This window comes from Corylus avellana, chromosome ca3, assembly GCF_901000735.1.
Source record: "Corylus avellana chromosome ca3, CavTom2PMs-1.0".
Classification (NCBI taxonomy): domain Eukaryota; kingdom Viridiplantae; phylum Streptophyta; class Magnoliopsida; order Fagales; family Betulaceae; genus Corylus; species Corylus avellana.
The window spans coordinates 29,707,941-29,724,399 of record NC_081543.1 but is presented as its reverse complement, the minus strand read 5'-3'; the positions used below and the strand labels follow the sequence as shown (position 1 = coordinate 29,724,399).

Sequence of the window (16,459 nt, the reverse complement as noted above, 5' to 3'; positions counted from 1 at the left end):
CACAGACCCATGGTTATTGTTCTTTAATACTTCTGTTTTCTCCAATTTATACGAAGAACCTAAATCCACTTTGAAACTACACCGTGCCTTCCAAGAGAGACTAGCAATTAAAGAAAAAAAGAATTTCTACAATTCTTGGTTATCTATCATTTACAATTCATTAAATCTCAACCACATTTTCAAATCAAATTGTTGAAATTTTACCATATTACCATTTACCATTTTTTTTTTTTTTTTTTTACCAAGGACTCAATTTCAATTTCTCAAAGAAAAATTATTTCAAAGAATTTTGATTTTTGTTTGGCATTTAACGAAATATATAATGTCATGTCATTTAAAAATTTTATATGACATAAAAATATAGTGAAAACATAATATATATATATATATATATATATATACTGATAAAATGATTGGCAAAGAAAAATAAAAGAAAAAAAAAAAAAAAAAAAAAAAGTTCTCGAAAGAAATTGGGTCCATTATCCCAATTGGGTCATTAGCCCACTCCGTAATCTACCCCCCTCGACCAATTTCTAAGAAGAGTCCTTCACTTTGCTCTCTCGCTCTCTTCTCTGTGAAAATGGCATTCTCTTTTCATGCTTCTACTCCGAGTCTTCACCCCCAAACCAGAGCCTCTCATCCTCCACCCAGGTTCTCTTTCTCTCTCTTGCTTGTATTTTTAGGTGTGGAAATCAAAATCAGTAAGTACTTTAATTAACTGATCTTTGTCTTCGACAGTTGCGCCACAAAGCTTTATTCAGGTCTAAAGCTTCAATCTTTGGGTATGTCACATTCCGTTCGCTCTTTTCCTGAATTTCTTTCACGCTCTCTTTTCTCAATCCATATTTCTTTTCAATGTTGCTGTCAGGTGCGTTTGGAACTGGAGTACCTAACTTGACGGCTGAATTCTATGGAAAAGTTAACAAGAGCCTCCAACCCAGGTGACTGAATGGATATAATATATATATTTTCAATTTAATTCGTGGGTCTGAAAGATTGGTGGAAAACTGTTATGGGATTGCGCGGCACCAAGTAAATTTTGTGACCCTTTTTTTTTTTTTTGTAACTTAAAAGCATATGTATCTAATCACAAAATGATATGGGTATTTGTTGTTCTTTGATGGGATTAATTGAATTATACTACTTTTTGCTCCAGTGAGCAATTCAATATACAAAGATATGGGTTAATTCTTTATGTCTTTGTCCTTCAGTGTTTGTGATTAAAGGAAATTCTGTTGGTTATTGATATGCCCTGCGAGGGATTAGCCTAACCTTTTGTTATTGGTTTTTGTTGTCATCTTTGAATTTTCCTTCTGAGTTTTGGGTTTATATGGAGACAATGAAAATTTTGGTTTTGAAATATTGCTCCGTCTAGAATGAGAACCCCTTTGCTCCGTCTTGAACTTGCTTTCACAGTGTTCCTTTTCTTTTTAATGACTACTTGATGAGAGATGATGATTGCCTAGATTCGTGTTTTTCTGGATGCCTAGACATAGTTCTTAATTCGCTTTCAAAGTTACTTTTGGTTTGCCATCTCTCGATGATGTTTTGTCCCTTGCTCTTTTTTCAGAAATGTTGCCTTGTTTATCTTCAGTGGCAACTCATACATGCTGCTTGGATGCATGCTTGCGTTATGGATACTTGACTGCATACTTAAATATTTTACATTGTATATATCATTTTTTCCTTAGTCCTGTAAATATATCTCCAACACATTGAATTTCTTCTTCTAGAGAACAACTCGCCCTGTAGTTGGAAGTTCGAGACATTGTATTTTTTATGCCACTCTCTTATGAGATCCATGTTTCTAATAATTTTGCCACTTTTTTTTCAAAGAAGTATACTCTATTTTGGTTTAGCCTTCTTTAATAAACAGAATGTCTTGCGACTTTCAGTGCTTTTTTTCTTCTTTAGAGCTGGTCTGATTGCTAAGTGATGTGGTACTGCATGCGTGATGCTCTTCTATGTTTACAGGACTCGTAACAATATAGCGATGCGAGGGCGAGTTAGAATGATGCCTATAGGGACACCAAGAGTGCCATACAGAACTCCTGGTGAGGGAACTTGGCAATGGGTTGACCTATGGAATGCCCTTGTAAGTCACTACAGCTATCTCTTTGACAAACAAATAGTCAAATTAATTTGCCAAACTAAAAGTTTGTATTTATGATTAATAACAAAGATATGATGTAAATCTGGGTTGGGCAATCACTTTCGTGTATCACACCTATTAAAAAACAAAAAAAGACTACGAATATCCTGGGCCATGGACTCAATCCAATGATCTTAACTATCTGTTAATTTTAAATTTTGGTCTTCTTTTCTTTTTATTCAAAACAGTGCTTTTTTTGTTTATGTTGTTTGATGATCCTTCTAAATTGGCCTTGAAATTCTTTTTGTGAGCACGATCATAAGTGAATTGAATATCAAAGGCTAATCTATTCAATATCAATTTTTATTTGTGGATGTCATGTTTCCTTGTGATTTTTCTACCTGATTTATGCTTAATCATATCTCTCTAAGTAACTCACTGAATTCTTGTAATGCAGTACCGAGAACGTGTTATCTTTATTGGACAACATATAGATGAAGAGTTTAGCAATCAAATACTGGCAACAATGTTGTACCTCGATAGTATTGATAATTCTAAAAAGCTCTATATGTACATCAATGGTCCTGGTGGAGATGTGAGTCCCTGATGAACAAGTCTTCTGCAATCAAATCCTGCCTCTTTCTCTATATTTTTGTTGCTAGTGATGTCTTTTCCCTTGCTAAAGGCTTGCTCTTTTTGCAGCTTACTCCAAGTATGTCCATCTTTGACACCATGCAGAGCTTGCAGAGTCCTGTCGGCACCCATTGTGTGGGATATGCCTACAATCTAGCAGCTTTTCTTCTTGCAGCTGGAGAAAAGGTAATAATTTTCTCCACTAGAGTCTGGAATGGCAGTGCGAATGCAGGGGAGTTGGACCTACTATATAGTGATTTTGACTAATGCAGTCAATGCTGAATAATGGTGGACAGTTCTTTCCTTTTTCTTCTGTTTTGTCGTATCAGTTGTGGTCTGTCTTCATTTATTGAAGCATCCAAAAGACTGTTTTGATGGAATTGTGTGATTAACAAGTTGGGATGCCCCTCAAGAGATCACATATCTCTTCCTTCCTCATTTGTACTGTTTTTGGTAACCCTAATACCCTACAGGATTGTTGGAATATATTCTTGTTTAGCATCATATGTTCCTTGTGGCCTCACACAATATCGGTCGAAATAGTGAAGAAGGATATGTTAATAGGGAGGCAACTGTGAGTGTGATTATATATTGGATAGAATAGTAGAAAAAAATACATGTGGCTGACCTTGATTAGTTGATGAGGATGTATGGACTGACCCCCTTTAATTGGGAATAAGGCTCACTGAGTTGAGTTGAGTATAATATGCTCTTTGCATAGGTTGAATTCACCTTTTTTATAGCTCGAATGCCTGCACTCTTGATTTAATTTTATATTTACGTAGTTTTTTCCTTCAAAAGGGTAACCGCTTTGCAATGCCGCTTTCAAGAATCGCACTACAATCTCCTGCTGGAGCTGCTCGTGGTCAGGTGTGACAGCATTCTGTCTTTTTCATGTAAACCTGTTATAGATACTCGTTATTTATATGCTTTTTCATTTCCTTGCAATTTACATGCATATATGAAATTTTCTGTCAGGCGGATGACATTCAAAATGAAGCAAATGAGCTCCTCAGAATCAGGGACTACCTTTTTAATGAGTTGGCTAAGAAAACAGGCCAGCCTGTTGAGAAAGTTAGTTTGCTCGTCACTAAAATCTAGTCTTTTTGGCTGTTTATTTGTCACTTATAAAAAATTGACACTTGCTCTTGTAATTAAGTTGCTATTAAGAAGCTTAAGATTCTCCAAGTTCACATCTTACCAACTTATACAATCATTTTTTTTCCCTTCTGAGCTCCGGCTTCTACATTCTACCTGAACAAACGTGCGATTGTGAATCTTCATTGGCCTTTTTTATTCTCCGGTCTTACCAATTTATTTTACATTTTGAACAGTGTGTTTCTCTTCATTCCTTGAGGAAGTTCACTTGTATTTCTGAAAATATGGAGTATGATGAGCTTGAAATTCTATCTTAATGGATTTATGCAGATTAACAGCGACCTAAGCAGGATGAAGCGGTTTAATGCTCAGGAGGCTCTTGAATATGGGCTAATTGATCGTATTGTCAGGCCACCCCGTATTAAGGCTGATGCACCTCGCAAGGATGCGGGAACTGGGCTTGGTTAGTGTACAAAGCTTAATAAGATGATTGCCCACAATACCCGAATTGAAGCTGATGCACCTCTCAAGGATGCAGGAACAAGGCTAGGATAATGTACTTCTTAGTGCTTGAGAATCTGAGATGAGTGCTGTTTGACATTTCAGAATATTCCCCAAGTTTATTTATAGACATGTATGATTAGCTGTGTAGTTAGAAATGGTTTCATAGAAATTTATATTACTTTCATGATTTTGAGATTAATGGTGCCCCCAATGACGGCTTCTGGAAAGCAATATTTCCTTCCTCGCTACCTATCTTGTCAGATTCATTCCTCATCATTATCATACTATATGACTCATGGGAGTTGAGTTGCACTGAATATATCTGTTTTTTATTTTTTTCCCATTAAATCAATTGTGCCTTCTATTATATTGCTAAAGCCAAAAATAAACAGCTGATATTACAATGTTGTGTCAATTAGGGCTTAATAAAATTGTTAGCAGCATTCTATATCAGTGACAGTGAGCAAAAAGTAACTTGCATTAGGTTTTATTCTGAACAAATATGCTTGGTAATTATACAAACTAGCATATAACCCGCGCTATGCGCGGGGTTCTTTATTATATTTGATTTTAAAACTTAAATGCATCTTCATTGTTTATTTTTATTACAAGCTAAAATAGTCATGTTAAAAAATCAATCAGCTCTCTTTCAATAAACAGAGTTACGGAAAGTTATATTTAAATACAAATAAAATTCACATAATTCTGAACATTTGAAAAAAAAAAAAAAAAAAAATTATGAATACAAAATAAAACAAAATATTTTAATTAAGATTTAGTGCAATCAAATAAATCATCTATCTTATTTCAATGCAAATAAAACCTATATAATTTCGAATATTAAAAAAAATACAAAGCATAAATATTTTTTTTTTTTAGGAATACAAAATAAAAGAAAATTTTTCATTCAACATTTAATGCAATCAAATAAATCATTTCACATCAAATTCGGCACTTAATTATTGGTTTGGTGTTTTGAAAGCATTTTTATATGAAAAATACTTCCAAAAGCCAAAAAAAAAACAAAGGTTGACATATTGTCAACTGTATTGGGTGCTTAATTTAGTATCGATTTGTATTATATTGCTTTCAAAAGCAGAGAAAAAAAAAAAAAAACACTTTAAAATATGCTTGAAAATTTGAGTAAATTACACAAACAAAAAAAATCCATAAACATTCAAATGAATAAAAATATAAGACCTTTAATTTATATAAATTAGAATATGTTAAAATATTGTTGGTATGAGGAAAAAAAAAGATTAAGAAGAATAATTACTTCAAGTTGAATTTTTAGGCCAATAGATTCTGTTTTTGTTAATGTTGAAGAGTAGAAAAAGAGAAAGATAAAGGTGGAGAGAAAAAAAGAGGAGAGAGACGTTGAGAGAGTGAAAAACTTGGAGAGAAAAGACTAAAAGAGAGAGAGACGTGGAGAGAGGAAAAAAAAAAGGAAAGAGAGAGAAAATATGAACCGGTTCAAAAGAGAGACGTGGAATGAGAGTGAATGAATTGAAGGAAAAAAAAAAGTGATAGAGAGAGAACACAAATATGAACTTGTTTAATTTTTAACTGTACAGTTTTTAAAATAATGAATTAAAAAATTGGTTTAGTCTTTAAAAAAATGGTTAAATACATTTTCAGTACCTGTGGTTTGCACTAAAATCAAATAGCCACTTGAGTTTTGAAAAATGTCACAAATGCTACATGTGATAAACAAATAAATTCACTTGATACTTCTATCAAGATTCTGTTAGTTTTTTAATGGAGCGTCATGTCACCCTTACATGTGGCGTGATACCCCATTTGGCATGGGGGTAGTTCGGCCACCACTAGCTCTCCTTCCTTTTTTTTTTTTTTTTTTAATATGACGTGGCACCCAAAAACTTAGGTACCATGCCACATGGCGCCTTAAAACCATAGGTACCGTGCCATGTGTGAAGGTGACATGGCGCTTCGTTAAAAAACTTAACAGAATCTTGACGGAAGTACCAAGTGGATTTATTTGCTTACTAGAGGTATCATTTGTGACATTTTTGAAAACCCAGGTAGTTATTTGATTTTGGTGCAAACCACATATATTTGAAAGGTATTTAACCAAAAAAAAAAATGGTTTTGGCTATTTGAAGGCACTTCAAACGAAGGTTTTGGCTATTATATATGATATATGATTTGATTTCTATTATTTGTTTCCTTATTTGATTTAAACATTAATAATACTTAATTTATAAAATAATTTATATATAAAAAACACTTGAAATATAATTAAACGCTATTAATTAAGCTAATTTAATGATTGATTTTTAAGTAACTCTTAAAAAACCGATTCACAAATTATACCTTAAAAAATCATTTAACTTTAAAATAAAAATGGTTCACGCCACATGTCACAATTTTAAGGCAAACACTGTATTGCTATTTAATAACTAGAGTTAAGTAATATCAATTATTATTAGGACTGGCAATGTTATTGATTGTCCTTAAAAGTGGATGCATCTGTATCTGTACATAAGAGGAAAAAAGAATACAATGAATATTATCCCCAACTAAAACAGAGGGAATTCAAAAATGTTCTCTAAAAAATGAACCCAGATGTAGCTTATCATGCTTCATAGCAGTTTAGCCAAATCAGAGCTGTGTGCCACGACTCTCCAACAAACGCTCCTTCCTCCTTTGTTCATAGACCTTAGCAATAAAGCTTTCAATTCTCATCTCCAAATTTTCATATTCCTCATCATCGCTATCATCATCATCATCATTATCTTCCTCATATTCATCTGAACCATTATATTCCTCTTCATCCTCAATGTAATCCCCCGTGTCGCCTTTTCCATCCGCTTCATACAGAAGCGGGAGGATAGGCCATTTTCCATCCCCTTCATACAGAGGCGGGAGGATAGGCCATTTTCCATCCCCTTCATACAGAGGCGGGAGGTCAGGCCAATTCCGGTCGACTTCTTCCAAATATGGTCTATAACTTAAAACAAGGATGGCAATGACTATTGTGTTCAAAACTGAAAACAAAAGAAGAGGACTATTTGAGAATCCATGAAGCCTGTGTTCTCTGTTTGACAGCCAAAGGCTCAGGACCCCAATGGCTACCAAACACAGCACCAGAGGTATCAATATCTTTACAAATCTCATATGCAGAATTGGAAATATTGGTTGAATGTTTTTTTATTTCTTGTTTTGGCAGGGTAAACATAATTTATAGTATCTCAAAAGTGCTTTTTCTTGGAAAGTTATATTGAGTGTGTTAGTAGCATACCCCCGTCATTTTCCTGGAAATTCAGTGAAGTAAACCTGGTGCATGGTAATAAACAAATTTTTCAAGCATGATAAGATATACCCAGAAATTTCTTAAGCCTCTGTTTTTGATTTGGTTGTCCTGCTTAGGAACCCTCAGTGTGGCGGCTGTACGTGGCTAAAATAAGGAATATACTCTGAGAGTTGCAAACATGAAACGTGTTTTCTGGTAGCCGCAATAACGAAGCGTGTAAGAATAATTCAAACCGCACAAATTCGCGAAAAGTTTGAGTTTTTGGTCTGCCTTAACACAAGCGGATCCAATCAGCCCAAAAGCATGTCAACTGCTATGTATTGCCAGGAAATTCAGGACTTTTAAGGGTTTTTGACGGTTTCAACTTTCAATTGCCGAGGTGATGAGTAATGCTATATCCTACATAGATTTTGCTCCGTTTATGTGGTAAAGTCTAGAAGTTATTTGGACTTTTTTTAAAATAATAATAATAATAATGTTAGAAACTATATTTTCATCCCAAATTGCTGACGTGATAGTTTAAACTAACCCTAGAGAATTTTTTATTTTATTTTATTTTTTATTTTTTTTAAGAATAACAACTACCATGTCATATTAGTATTGGATACACTGCCACATCAGTATGATAACTTTATTCAATTTTTATCTTATTATGCTGATGTTATAGGGTCTAATAGCCATTAAATCAACTCTTGTCACTAGACTCTACCACCTTAACATATTAAGATAAAATATGGCGTGTAAACATCACTCTTTCTTTTTTTTGTTAAACAAACTTTATAATTTGAATGATCATTAGCCATTTGGTTCCTTTTTTTTTCTTTTTTTTTTTCCTTCCCTTTTTTATGGGCTAGATTAATTTTCATTAAATAAATATTGTGGGTTCAAGTTCTACCAAACTCACTAATAAAAAAACATACATAGAGGGGTGAGGACTTCCAACAAACTTTAAGTACAATTGATAGTCAAATAAAAATAATAAAAAATTGAAAATAGATCAAATAAATGACATAGTCTACTATTTGGAACATGATCCTCTCCAGTTCAAATGAACCGAAGAATATCCCGTTAGTTATACTTGAGGGGTATTTTTGTCTTTTCATTTTTGACAAAAATACTCATCCACTTTAACTAATTAGAAATGAACTGAAAATGATCCTAATTTCTACTTATTTTCTTAGCCCACTGACCAAGAAAATAATTACCATAAAAGGTAATTTTTTACGGCAAATCAAAAGATTAGTTGCTGAAAGGCACACATGTGGTTGCCGCAAGGGCTCGTAAATGCCCTAACGAAGAGGATGATTAGTTATTAAGATCAACTGAGCTAAAGTCGCTATAGAAGAACTCCACTTTGATGCCGGATAAAGGTGTATCTAGGGTATTGGATTAGCCATTTGGCTCATCACAATCTGTCACAAGCTCTAGAATATTTCTATAAAAAAAAGATTCCAAAAGTCATTGAGTAAAGTCCCCGGATTTAGGGATGCTTTGACTTTGATAGCTTAGTTAAAAAGACATTTATTGAAGGTAACCTCCCAGACTTGTATATGTTGTTGACGTGATAGATCATAATGAATGAGAAGCATGAAAATGGCCTCTGAAAAAGTCAAGCTTTTATTTTACCTTTCAAAACAGAGAGATACTTTCCACATCAAGAGAGCTTTTCGTTTCTTCGTAGGAAAGATTATTAATGGATGATTCCCTTGAGATGGGTCTTTTCACTTTTTCTAGAAATCTTTTCTGATTGGATGAAGGTGACAGAGTGGCAAAGCAGTAGATACATAGACGTACACTTGACCTGGTCTCGGGCAATGAGCTTGGAAAACAGAGAGAAATGGGGTCTTAGAAGGAAACAAAAGCAGAGAGTCTTTGACAGCGAGAGCCAAGAGGCCTCTATCCTTCCTATTTCCTGGTGTAGGTTTCATCTCTCTCATTTATTTATTTTATCACAAAATCTTTTTACACCCAATGCATGTGAGCTTACTTGAGTGGAACTTGTCTGGCTGGAAAATCTCTACTCTCACTGGTTTAGCAATCAAATCAAAAAGCAGACAATAAGGATAAGTTTTTTTTTTTATGTGTCCTCTCATGCTATGGTAATTAATTTTTTTTTTTTACGTGTGTTAAGTTTGGATCATATTAAAGTAGTATAAAACTCATTTAATTAAACAGATTAGACTCTTTAATTCTAGTTGGCTAATTTTGTATTGGATTTGTTGGTCATATAAAAATTGTCAATCTTTTATGTCGTATGTCAAGTTAGGGTATGTTGAGGTATAAGGATATTACTATATAGGTCACCTCTAACTCAACCCATTTAATTAAACCGATTAGATCTCTTTACTTTAACCTGCTAATTTTGTGTTAAATTCATGTCAGATTCACAAATCATGTAAAAAAATTGCCAGGCCTAGACTTTTCATGCAACACAAATGAATCTTTTGCCCTTGGGCTTGGTCAAGAACATGATTTGATCACCCTGAAATAGGTATCAAACTTATATACATGTGGCCAACTTCTTTTTACCTTCTCTTTTTAATTTTTGGAGAAGAATTGCCGAAGAAATTAATATGGATTTCGCTTGCCTCCAGTTAAAAAATAACCGAACATCTTCTGTGAATCTTCACCGCTTATCTGAATCGCGGGAGATCACCAGTTATTTTTTCACCGGAGGCAAGCTGAATCCAATGGACATACAATTGGGAGACATGAGTTAGGAATGTCTAAAAACAAGTTTCAAATCACAATCATCATCACTCGAAGAAAGGCAGGTCAGGGTGTAGATATTACATCAAACTATTCTACACGACACAAGAGCAGCAACAGAAGCCTACACTCAGCTATCTAATGTAAACACTACCTAAAAAGGAAGGTGAAAACAACATGCCGGTACTAATATATAGTCGATAAGTTTACAGACCAAACAAATACAGGAAAGTGAGATCCAACTAATGGAGTTCGATTGCCAATGTGGTCAGTAACAACCTCATACTGCACAATAAAGTGAAGGAGGGCCCCATTATATTACCCTCCAGGCAAAGATACATTAATGTCAGTAGGCTTATTCCTGGAATCTGGTGGCAACGATGACCAAGGATCTGCGCTAGATATCGGAACAGCTGCGGTTGGAGCTGCGATTGATACGTACTCGTGTTTCTGTTTTTTGGGCTTCTGCTCATGCTGGTTCCCTGCCAGAAAACTGCCTACTACAACCTGATTCATGCCAATGAAAAGGCAAATATATCAGAATTTGTAACAAACTAACAATCATCACTTCTTAAAGGAGATCCTGTTAAGAGGGTTCTGTAGTAATAGACCAGCAATAAGAGTCATACCTGCACAGGACCCGCAGCTACTAATAGACCAGCAACTCCACCGCCTACTACTCGTCCGTCTGGACTCGCTAATGAAACACTCATCCCACCAGATCTGCTTCTTGTTCCTCCACTATCATTAGGCATGAATGATCCGGATAACGACAATATCTCAAAACGTCCCTGTAAGTACAGCAGTAGAAAGAAATTGGATACATACTAGATATTAGCAGCAGACAGTTTTATGACAATGAAATTGAAACCACAAGAAATTGAATTGTTCAATAAAGCCAATAATGACATAATAAATCAACAAACTGTAAACTGTACTCCTAAGGACAGGGTTTATTGCAACTTGACTGGAAAACAAAACCAGCTGACCCAATGATGAGACTAATAAACATACAATATGTATAAACAGAATAATGAAAAGGCTCCCCCCCGCCTTTTCATGAGGTGGTCCACCTGGCCCAACATAAATCAATAACTAGCAAGGGAAATCTAGCAGATATTAACTTTCTCAGGGCAGTTTCCATAAACTGAAGCCTCAAAGGGCTAGTTGTAAATTTCTGGCTTAAAAAATTAAAGAGAAAAAGATAGATCTAAAAGCCAGCCTCTCTTGAGTCTATTCCTAAATCCATCCATTAAGCAAGTGTAGGCACCAAGTGTCATCCGAATTACCACAACATGATTATTAGAAATGATTTTCAACAACAAACACAACTCCAACAATATCTGTAGACATAATACTATGAAACCTGAAAAAAGTTTAGCCTAATATTCTGGAAATAACTGGAAACTGGCTAGGACTTCTCAAATGCATGTTAGGAGATCAGGAAAAGCAGACGCTATAGATGTCTTCGGGTGCGCATGCATGCGTGTAAAATACATCAATTAGTTAATAAAATTTTTAACAGAAAAGAAAAATACCAAGCGTAAAACTGTCAAAGCGATGCATAAAGTTATCCAGTGTCATCGTAACACGATTAGGTTACTAATTGTCATTTTATCTAAGGGGGATAATATGCATCACCTCGTATGTCAATGTACCCCCAGAAGAATCAGGTTGACGAAGTGTGACGCTTGATATCACACCATTTGCAGAGAGAATGCATATTGCTCGAGGCCCTTGCTGAGAAAAGGATATGACCTTCATTGTAACATCCTAAAACAACCAAGAGGAACATCACCGTTAGGCATTAGGATGAAAGTCAATTTAATTGCTTGAATTAGCTATTAAAAGTAAGAAGCACACTGATAGAAATCATGCTGAAATAGTACTACAAAAACTGATATCCAGTATTTTCTGCAGTATCTCCCAGAATATGTGTATACTCCAGGTAAATCGGCATTGATCTGGATCTGGAGCCTTATATAAAATGCAAATATTTTTTTGAAGGACTTTGTTGAAGACTAATTAACCAACTAAATTAACTTTTTCCTAACAGCTTAAAACTTTTGGGATAAGTAGTAATTTAACATAATATCTTAAAAGAGGTTCTTAGTTCGATCATTGTCTCCAAAATTCACATCCTACTTTAATTAAATATTCCATGTGAGGGGCTTCATTTCTTGAGGGGGAGTTTGGGTATAAACGTGAGTGTTAAAAATAATTGAATTTACCATTTCTGATTAGTTTAAGCTTTTGAAATAAGTGATGATTTAACATACTTATCTCACTAAAGTTGGTGTTAGAAATGTTGGATTAAAATGATTCTACTCTGTTCATAAACTTACTTGAAGCACATCGTCCCCAAATGCCGGTAGGTTGAAGGCACAACAGCGAATTTTGGAGGCCATTTGAAGTTTTTAAGGCTCCCCAAAAATGTAGTCAAATACCAAAGTCAAAATGTTTGCAAATTTGATTATCTAATTCTCATTAATTTAAAGGGCTCAGAAGTTGGTAAAAAAAATTCAAACACTTAATGAATATATATCTACACATAAGCAATCAATATACACAATAAACCCAAACTAGAAAAGGAACCAGTTTTTTACCTTCTACAGGAATATTTCCCCAATTACAAAAACCATGTTTTTATTTGTTCTTTGTTTTAAAGTATCAAAGGGACAATTTAAAAGAGTTTTACAGAAATGATCAAATTATTTCAGATTTACAAAGATACATTCTTATATTGCAATGCATCATGTAATAGATAACATTTATGCAATGGGTTGGAAATATATAGGAATTGACAATACAAGGAAATGAATCCTGCCTTTATACATACTTCGATTTTCCTTTCTAGTACCTCAGTCTACTCAGAAGAAGAAAGCACATATATTTTAATAAAATGAAACAGAAACCCAATTAACACAAGTAGTTTATTGGTTGATACGACATATAAGAATCCCAAGGAGAAAAGGATCCTCAATGTATTGCAGTAAAAATGCATCAAAGGTTTAAGTCCAATTCTTCTTCATCCAAATGCCAACATCCACTGTTCCATTTTTAGAACAAACGTAGGATTTTCTCTCCTACACTCAGAAAATTTACTAAGCACAGACTAGGGGGGGAAATCAGAGTAAGGACTAAATATCTGGCATTTAAGGACTGTCATCCTTCTCTGACCGTGAAGTCCATATAATGTCTTCGTTTAGGCAAACCAAACTTGGCATAGTGAAACTTCTCACAACACGTGATATATAGAATACATTCAAAAGAGACTTTATTTCATCAATTACCTCGCCAGTATTAACAGTGATGATATGAGGTGTAAAATTGGCACCAACAGAGCATGCAACCCATTCACCTACAGAACAAAATCAGTAAACATTATGAAAACTCTTCCTCTCTGAAATAATTTTTTAATTTACAAGCTAAACAACAATGTAACATGTTCCATAATTTATCTTCTAAAAGCAGAGAATTTTAAAAAAATAAGCATCTCATAGGCTCCAATTCCCAGCACATATTTCAGATGCAACACAGATGCTGAGTATCAGGTTTCTTTTAGTAATTGACATAACAATTGAAGTCCTTTGGACAAGAGACACTATATATTTTCATAAACCCAGTTCCAAAAATTATGTCAATAATTCCTGGTTATGTTGGGTTAACATCCAGTGAGCTTAAACTTTGGGAAAACATCAGTGGATTTTGTTATCCAGCTCTGGATTGTTTTTCAAAATAGTTGTTTAGATGCAAGAATCCAATGCATCTAAGCAAGAAATAAAAGATCTAGGCCTCTGAATAACAGAAAAACTACACAAATTTTTTTTTTCTGCTTTTCTGTAATTCAATCTCCTGCTTTTTTGGAAGGGGGAAGAGGGAGGAAATATGTCAAAAAACAAAAACATGGGACACTTTAAAAGGGACGAATAGCTTATACTCTTATACAAAACATGTTAACAAAACCGAAGCAGTGCCAATATTGAAATGTTGATGCTGTAATTTCATTACCAAATTCTCATTAGAACCTGCAGATAAATACTGGGTGATGTAAAGAACTCTCCTACTAGTTATTATTAATTTGGCAAAAGAGTATTCAAAACCCAGAGTGCTACGTTCTCCTTTAATGATGGATAAGGCTTGGAATCTAAATTTGAATGCAGCACGCATGAAGCCAGCTGGATAAGAAACTAGTGAAGTAGACATCTTTATAAGCAATGATGTCTATCCTGATAGATACTCCCACATGGATATAGAAATAGTATCTTGAGGAAAGTACTCTTGACCACATAAAAATAACAGGAAGCTTAGAGAACGCAACCTCGTCATGTATATTCAGATTTCTGACTCACTCGGACAGAATCAAATTTTTGCTCTAAATATTAAAGACCTTTAATTTTGCTTCAACTATATTCCAAGAAACCAACAACAAAAACACCAATATCTAGAGAACGTGGAAAAAACAACTTCCCTCTTTCCCGCTCTGGCAGTAGACATCAGTCAGTAAGTTGAAGACAGGTTTCAAGTCTAAAGCCTGTTCACCATCACTTTGCAAATTTGCCCTAAATTGGCACCTTCCAGAAATTTTCTTCCTAAAAAGGAGAGAAGTGCCAAAATGACAGCCATTTTAAGAAGATTCCATCATTCCCACACCAACCCATAAAACTCGCTCTCTTTTCAGAGCTACCAGATCCATCAAGATCTCAGTAAGGGCATCCAATCAGAGGCCCCACACCTACCAAACAACCCTCTTAAACTCAAATCCCTATAAGATCAATTTCACCCAAAAAAAACCAAACCAAAAACCCACATGCAAAAAACAACAGAAACTACAAACATAAACACCAAAAATCCATCTTTTAACCATAAAAGAAGCACACAGTCACTTAAATCTCAAATGGGTACATAGCGATAAACTTTTTTTTTTTTTTTTTTTTCTCCATTACCTATATTCTCCACCTCGAACTTGGTCTTGGTCACCGAGCTGGCCGGCTTCACTTTCCCACGCTTCTCAGTCGAGAAGTCTATCACCGGTGGCGGCGCTGAAGACGATATCGGCTTCGGCGAAAGTGCCATCGTTACGCTACCGTCCAGCCCGTACTTCCTCGGCCGACCTCTCTTCTTCTTCGCCGGCAAAGCTGGAGTCGCCGCCGCCGGAGCCACCGTTGTCGGCGGCGGAGCGCCGACCTGGGCCGCCGGAGCGGATCCACCGGTCGGAGCCGGGTTTTCGGTCCTCGGAGCTACATGGTAGTCCGACGGAGCATCTGATCCCACCACTGTGACCCCCATACTTGCCTCCATAGCTAAACCCCACAGATTTTTCTATGAGCTTCTCATCAGAAACCCATTTTTTTTGTTAATCTAAAAATCACCAAAAATATGTACAATTTTTTTAAAAAATAAAAAAATCAAAAAAAAAAATTCAAAACTAGAAAAACTCAAACTTGGAACGCAAAACCCAGAAAAACAAAAGCTTGAATTTTTTTAGAGCTAGTGAAGCTTCTATGAAGTGTTAAACTAGCGGAAGAGCTAAAAGAAAGGATTTTCAGTGAGATTTAATCTGCAAAACTTAAGACTGTTGCAGAGCTAAGCTGAAAAACAGAGCTCAAAGAAAGATGATCTAATTTTTTTCAAGAAAAAAATTTATTTTTATTTTTGGGAAAATAGAGTAAGATTGAGAGGAAAAAAGATTGATTTTCGTGCTCTGTGATTTTTGATTTTGTGATTTGAACAGAAAATGCTGAGATAATAAAGAAACCTTTGTATTTGTTGTTTTAGCTAATTGGGTGCCTAACTTTCCTAAGACTGTCCGAATTGAGATTAAAAAAATAAATGGAAAAAGAAAATGTTGAATAAGAAAATATTGAATAATGGGCATTCATGAATATTTTTTGTGATGATTTAATATTTTATGTTAAAAAGACATTGATATTTGGGTATTGGTTGGAATCCGGTAGAGATATAATATAAAATAAATTTGAAAGTGGGTAGGGGATTATCTTTTGTTTTTTTTTTTCCTTCTTCTTTTATTTTCTTTTGAAAAAGTGGACAAAATGAAATAATAAGTAATAATTATCACCATTATTATTTTTTATTTTTTTATTAATATATTATCTCTCCTTTTGGCTTGCGTGCTTTTAATTTATTAT

The 16,459-nt window shown here is 34.7% G+C and overlaps 2 protein-coding genes across 2 annotated transcripts; one reads left to right on the top strand and one right to left on the bottom strand.

The window, feature by feature from the left end:
* The first annotated feature begins 502 nt into the window (after positions 1-502).
* On the top strand, positions 503-4,646 carry LOC132175412 (ATP-dependent Clp protease proteolytic subunit-related protein 2, chloroplastic). Its single transcript, XM_059587362.1, has 9 exons — positions 503-651; positions 739-782; positions 869-941; positions 1,975-2,095; positions 2,550-2,687; positions 2,795-2,911; positions 3,527-3,595; positions 3,704-3,799; positions 4,154-4,646. Exons 1-9 carry the CDS (start codon positions 581-583, stop codon positions 4,289-4,291), a joined length of 867 nt encoding a protein of 288 aa, XP_059443345.1. The 5' UTR covers positions 503-580; the 3' UTR covers positions 4,292-4,646.
* A 5,675-nt stretch (positions 4,647-10,321) lies between these two features.
* On the bottom strand, positions 10,322-16,126 carry LOC132176575 (AT-hook motif nuclear-localized protein 1). The gene is made up of 5 exons (XM_059588824.1): positions 15,257-16,126; positions 13,604-13,671; positions 11,952-12,083; positions 10,940-11,101; positions 10,322-10,817 (listed from the first exon to the last, which is right to left on the bottom strand). Exons 1-5 carry the CDS (start codon positions 15,609-15,611, stop codon positions 10,629-10,631), a joined length of 906 nt encoding a protein of 301 aa, XP_059444807.1. The 5' UTR covers positions 15,612-16,126; the 3' UTR covers positions 10,322-10,628.
* Positions 16,127-16,459: the final 333 nt, after the last annotated feature.